The sequence below is a fragment of the Lepeophtheirus salmonis genome, chromosome 3 (genome assembly GCF_016086655.4).
Source record: "Lepeophtheirus salmonis chromosome 3, UVic_Lsal_1.4, whole genome shotgun sequence".
NCBI lineage: Eukaryota > Metazoa > Arthropoda > Copepoda > Siphonostomatoida > Caligidae > Lepeophtheirus > Lepeophtheirus salmonis.
The window spans coordinates 49,817,425-49,824,066 of record NC_052133.2 but is presented as its reverse complement, the minus strand read 5'-3'; the positions used below and the strand labels follow the sequence as shown (position 1 = coordinate 49,824,066).

The following is a 6,642-nucleotide window of genomic DNA, read 5'->3' as shown; positions in this document are numbered from 1 at the left end:
TTTTGACATCTAAATGTTCGCTATCATCCTTAATATTAGTAAAAAAGGGTTTTTATTATTATAAATAATGATGAAAATCCAGTGTAGAATAGTCATGTTAAAAAAAGAAACCGAAAATCTATATGGACACCCTGACAATTTGAAAATTGTTTTTGGTGGAAAGGAAGAATTATACCCATGACATTTCATTAGATCAGCCACAATCAGCTGTGACGAGGGGACAAAGAAATAAACTAGGACATTTGCTAGAATTACTCCTATGTCGATCATCAATTATACTCGGAGCCCAACAAGGGACTTAGAATTATAACTCCCCCAACAAATCCTCAGGGATACGTCTTTTATGATTACACACGAATGTTCAATCAGGTTTTGAATATAATTGAATCTATTTAGGAAAAAATGTTCATTACTCGGGAATTAAATAATAATGACAACTGCTAAGGAAAATAAATTTTATTATTCAGACTACCAATTCCAAAAAAATGGACCAGGTAAAAAATAAAATGGATTTTCATCACTGATTATAAAACTTGGTTGTTTAGGGCCCCAAAATGGCCAAAATCGACAACGTTGAGGTTTGTTGGATCAGGTTTCATGATTCATGCAACCAAAAAAAGGCCCAAAATCATTTGGTAGATGGCCCATTCCTACCAACTATGAAATTATTATTCAATAATTATTGAGAACTGTTAACAGCTTAAAAGCAGCTTAATCTAATTCTACCAGTCAACGTTCAAAATATGGATTAGAAGAAAAGAAGCCGAAAAATCGACAGATGACAACAAAATATATCGTATAAATCTGAACTTTTATAATACAAAAATAATAATAATACGTCTATTTTATTACGATAATAAATCAGAGTCGTTTTAACATAGTTTCTCAAAATTCACTGAGGCTCAAAGGAATCCCATTTGTACCTCACTAACTGTTACTGCAGAGGTGAGGGTAATTGTACTTAAGTGCCCTTAAGTACTTTGTCCTCATTTAATATTTAATTTATACTTAAAAAGAATAACAAAATAATCCGCTTTGTTTACCTTCGGATTTTTCTTTCTTTTTTATGACGTCATAGAAAAGAAAAATGTTAGGTTAGGTTATTATTAAAGGATCTCTGTCTAATTCTAAAGCTGTTTCTGTCTTAAAGAGACCTTTAAAAAATAATAACTAAAATCGCAAATAAAACAGCAAGGTGTAAATCCACCTTAAGTCGACCCAAAATGGCGGAGAGTCCTCCGACTAAAGTTCCTAAAGTTTTAAGCTTTTATAAAACACCTTGTATTTTACCATCTGGTACATTTAAAGTTAAGTGCAAGTATTGTGATAAAGAGATTTCGGGCTCAAGATTAGTTACCACTAATTGGTGGAAGCATTTGGTAAGTAGACAAACTGATATACATAATACTATTAAGTAACTAATAGTTATAATCACATTCCATTGACAGAGAAAAGTACATGCAGGTTTCGTGAGGAGCACTCAGGAAAAAGATCCAAAAAAATCAAGTCGCACCCTTAACATTAAACCCCTCACAACCACGAAAGAAATACGACTCAAAGAGCCCTATTCAAAACAAGGCGACAGAAAAACTTGTTGATTTCCTTACACATGATGTAATTCCTCTATCTATTGTGGAAAGCACTAACTTCCAAAGCTTTGTTAGTACTTTGGATCCACAGTATGTTCTTCCAAGTCGAAAGCATCTCTCCACAACACTTTTGAAAAATAAATATGAAAAAATTAAAAATGGAGTTATGATCAAATTAAGAGATACGGATTCTCTTTGTTTGACCATTGATATATGGTCGAATCGTCAAATACAATCATTTTTGGGATTGACAGCTCATTATATTTCCAGCCAATGGACTCTTGAATCTGTTATGCTAAGGTGCAAACGCGTTATAGGTCCCCATATTTCAGAGAATATAACTTTGTGGTATGAGGAGACTGTATCAGATTTTGATATTGGCCACAAGGTGAAGTATATAATTACAGATAGTGCCCTCAATATGAAAAAGGCATTTCGGGAGATTCGTCTTGCTGATTTTGATGACGAAGACAACGGTTTATTTAATTATGACTGTGACACGGAAGAAGAATATTATATGGAAGAATTTGACATTAATGTGGAAATGGGCAATAACATTGCCGATATCCCATTTCCCCAACATGTTTGCTTTGCTCACACGTTACAGCTAGTTGTCAAAGACGGGTTGTCAAAAAATGGTTTAGATGTAAGTGGAATAGCATTGAAAAAATGTTTTGAGCTAGTTGCATCGATTAAGAAGTCTACAATAATTGGTCCTGATTTGCTGAAAGATGAAAAACAGCGACCTCAATCTGATAATATAACGAAATGGCTTAAGATGATTAGATCGGTCCTCTCTATTTCGGACGATAAATTGTCTTCTTTGCAAGGAGTTTCTAAGCTTACTTCCTACGAACGTCTTGCACTGAATGATCTACTTGACATTTTATCTCCTTTTGAAGAAGCAACTGACGCAGTGCAGCTCAGCAAGGGTCCATCTGCTGGGTATATTTTACCTTGTATTAAAGGCTTGACTCATCATATTAACAATAAAATATCTAAATACAACTCTTCTGTCATATCGAATCTTAAACAATCCCTTGTAAAACGAATGTCTTATTATGAAGAGTCAGAAGCATACCTTCTTGCAGCCTTATTAGATCCGAGATTTAAAACTAAGTGGTGCTCATCCGATGATGAGAAAAATAAATTTAATAATCTTCTAAAAAAAGCAGTATCAAATGTTGATGATTCGCAATCATTTTCTTCGACACCCCCACAGTCTTTTAGTATTAAGCAACCTCCAGTGAAGAAAAAGAAAACATTGTTTAGCTTTATGATCGATGAAAAGGAAGAAGATTATGTCCCTGGGAGGAATCACATGGCCAATAAAGAGGTTAAAGACTACCTTGAATCAGTTACACTTGAAATGAATGAGAATCCTGCTGAGTTTTGGAGAAGTAACTCCAAAAAATATCCTCTACTTTCCAAACTTGCAAAGGAGTTCTTGGGAATCCCGTCTTCATCAGCCCCTGTTGAAAGACTATTTAGCGTCGCTGGAAATATATTTAGGGTTGAAAGATGTCAACTTACCGATGCAAGATTTGAACAGTTGATTTTTATTAGGTGTAATAACAGATAACTGAATAACTGTAATTAAAATTTAAAAAAAAATGAAGCTATGTGAAAATTGTAAGGCCCTGGATATAGCTAGGCTAAATTATGCCGAGCTTTTGAAAAGTAGTTGATTAATATGTATCAATGACTACTAGAGAGAAGATCTGGCGACGTCATTGAGACTTTTGTTGACTGCAGTCCTGAAATTTAATTAATTTATTCTTTTTCCTACATTGATTTGTTAGTATTTCACTTAATTAAAGTCACTCATAAATAATAATGAGCAATTAAGTTAAAGGACTACAGTCAACAACTAACCCAATTTTGTCTCAAGTCCTTCTTCTAGTAATCTTTGATACTTGCTAGTGTTACAAGACTGAGTTGTATGCTAACAAGTAACAAATGAATCCCGAAGATAATATAACAAAAATACAAATGAGAGTCATGGCACAATGACGCTGCTAATTAGCTGTAAAAACGCTGAGCAAGCACGCTAGCTCATGTCCGAGTCTCTATCTGCATGTATGATATATGTAGCTAGGCTATTTATTATAAAAAATAAATGTTCACTGAGTATGTACTATGTACATAACATAGATATTTTAAATCATTGTTAATCACTGAAAAAATCAATTCATGGAATTGAAGGTGGATTTTCTTATGGAACATCGTTAATATCATTCTTAAATTGTAGGGGGTTCATTTTTGGGTAACAAAAGGGGGGTATTTGTCCTCTCCTTTCGCAACTACGCCAATTGATTATAAAATATTAGGTATCTTGGAAAAGTAATTTCGTATTCTCTGCCTTTTTTTAACTCAATATATCTTCCTCATAATATTTCACATCTGATTATACGATAATGCGTTGTATAGGTACGTGGGTATACTACAAACTCTTTTTGTACAGTTTTGGCCTTGGCCGGTTCAGTCGTGAATGATCGTGAGTCGAGTATGGAGGTTCAAAGGATTTTCCCCCCCCCCCATACTTAATATTTTTACTACCTGAAAGGGGAAAACACGTTGAAAGCCACCAAGAAAATTTGCAATGTATTCGGGGCCAATACTCTATCGGTTCGTATTGCACAACAGTGGTTTGAGCGATTTTCATTCTGGTGTAGTCGAGGTAAATGTTGCGGCACGCACTGGTAGGACTGTCGTCTAAAATGTTCATAAAATCATGGAAAATATCGAGATACACCCTCATGTTAGCAGTCGTATCATTGTCCAAGAGATGATCATCGATCAGCAAACTGTTTAGAGCCATATGCAGAAGACTGAATACAAAAAGAAACTCAAATAGGAGAGGAATCGTGTTTCATCAAAACAACGCCAGGCCGCACAAATCTTTGATGACGCGCCAGAAGATCGGATGGGAAGTTCCTATTGTTATGTATTCGTGACTTATTATTTAATTTAATATATGTATAAAGTACTACCCTCATTATTATTCTTATAAATAGCCGTGTATTGTATATGTTTGTCTGAGTAGTAATGATTATGTATTAATAAGAATATATACGTGTTCCTATTAAATTACATCATTGCCTTATTCCTCCATGTCTCTTCTCTCCTCATTTCTCTCGGTCGTCCTGGATTCCTTTATTTAATAGTTTGTGCCTCTTCAACCTCGTCAAGAAACAACACTTATGGATACACCCTACAGTGCGGACCTGGCTCTAAGTGAATACCCCTGTTCCTGTCTATGGCCGATGCGCTTTGGGGTACACATTTGGCACGTCAATAGACCTCTGTGAAAATTGGTTGTCAGAGTTTTTTGCCAATTGGGACAAGGGTTTCTTCGAGAAGGGAATTATGAAGTTGGATTTTCGTTGGTAACAAGCTATTAAATAGAAGGGGGGTATACTTGGCTTAAACATAAATCATTCTAACACTTTTTATAAAGCATTGAAATAATGCAAAAAATATTTAATAATTTTAGAAAAATTAATTTTTTTTTCATCTCTGAATGAGTGGTATAAGTGTCGCACATTGTTTAGGCACATATTTAATTCAAAAAATTTTGGGAAACACTCACCTAGTGGGTGTCATAAGACGTTAATCCTGATGAAATAATGCCCTTAAAGATAATATCGTGATGATACGTGAAAATTCATTTTTTTAAATGATATAAGTAGAGAAAATGGGGTGTGCACATGGCCGGTTTTACCGTGAGTGGACCCTACGCCAAAGATAATTGTGCCCTTTTCTTTCTTTTAAATCTGAATTTAATTTCGATTTATTTTTGTAAAGAAATTTCGAATCCTTGTATATTCTTACAAGATAAAATGTGTGCCTTTTTTAATGTTCAAAGTGAAATTATTGTTTTCGTAAAAAAAAAATATGGCTGCAATTATTTGGTTTTTTCTTGTTTTTTTTTTGGAAAATATATATTTTTTTCAAACGACTTTTTTTTAAGGAAACAGAATAATAACCATTTTTTTATTTTATGAATCAGCATTTTATAAAAATATATAATATATATTTCATAATTAAGAGAGGAGTCGGATCCAATACCTCCACACCCTAAAACTGTCAATGGATTTCCACCAGTGGCAAAAGAAACCATAGGAAAGGGAGGGGGGTGCATTCCATTTCAAGTGTACAAGGAAATTTTTGAGCTTGGGAGTCCCTCAAAGTTTGGCTCCCTTCGAACTTGAGTAAGTCATAAATCAATTTAGAACTGACTGATTTCATTTTTTTTAAATTAAATCAATTCAAGATTAAGAGTTATAACTCATATTTAATACAAAATGGTATATATGTAAAAAATACAATGAAAATTGCAAAATATATAAAATGCTACCCCAGCCAAGCTTCAAAATCGATTTCGCCATTTTTTTGTAAGAACTTTAACCAACTTATATTTTATATTTGTGAAAAAAAATAAACTGTGATCTCAATGGGATCATCTTCATTCAGGCCTATAACTGGAAAAGGTCCTAATCACCATGATAGTAAATTCCGTCCTTCTATTTAGAAAAATATTTAATTATGTCATATGTGTTATTGTTCCTTTCACTTACTCATGAAAGTATTTGAATGCAAACAAAAATGAAATTTATCTGTTCCAAATGGAGTTATGGCTTACTCAAGTTCAAAGGTCTTTCGAAGGGGCCAAACTTTTAGGGCTCCAAAATGGGCCCTTGCACCTCCACAAACCTAAAATTTCACACATGTTGTTTATTTATTCGGATAGACACCATGACTAAAAATTATCAAAATCGGCTTAAGGGTATGTGCACTTGACAAGGAATGCCCAGAGCCCATTGCTCCCCCAATTTTGAAGAATTTTTATAGTAATATCAATAAAAAAAATCCGTCTTGCCTAAATAATTTTTCATTATCAAAATTCTAGAGAATTTATTCATTTTTTTATGAAAAAGGTTATTAATTCATATTACTCCAAAAATTAAAAAAAAGTTTTTTTCTCAAATTGGGTATTTATAAAAAAAAACATTTTGTCAAAATTGTCAACAGAGAAAAATCCTAGTCACGG

The 6,642-nt window shown here is 33.5% G+C and overlaps 1 protein-coding gene across 2 annotated transcripts; it reads left to right on the top strand.

Annotated features, from left to right (window-relative positions):
• The first annotated feature begins 1,066 nt into the window (after positions 1–1,066).
• On the top strand, positions 1,067–4,679 carry LOC121115306 (uncharacterized). Of its 2 annotated transcripts, none has more exons than XM_040709528.2 (2): positions 1,067–1,379; positions 1,449–4,679. In XM_040709528.2, the coding sequence occupies exon 2, from the start codon at positions 1,756–1,758 to the stop codon at positions 3,169–3,171; it is 1,416 nt and encodes a 471-aa protein (XP_040565462.1). In that variant the 5' UTR covers positions 1,067–1,379; positions 1,449–1,755; the 3' UTR covers positions 3,172–4,679. The 2 variants fall into 2 exon arrangements, with proteins under 2 accessions (XP_040565462.1, XP_040565463.1); XM_040709529.2 differs by having other exon boundaries at positions 1,077–1,379; positions 1,426–4,679.
• Positions 4,680–6,642: the final 1,963 nt, after the last annotated feature.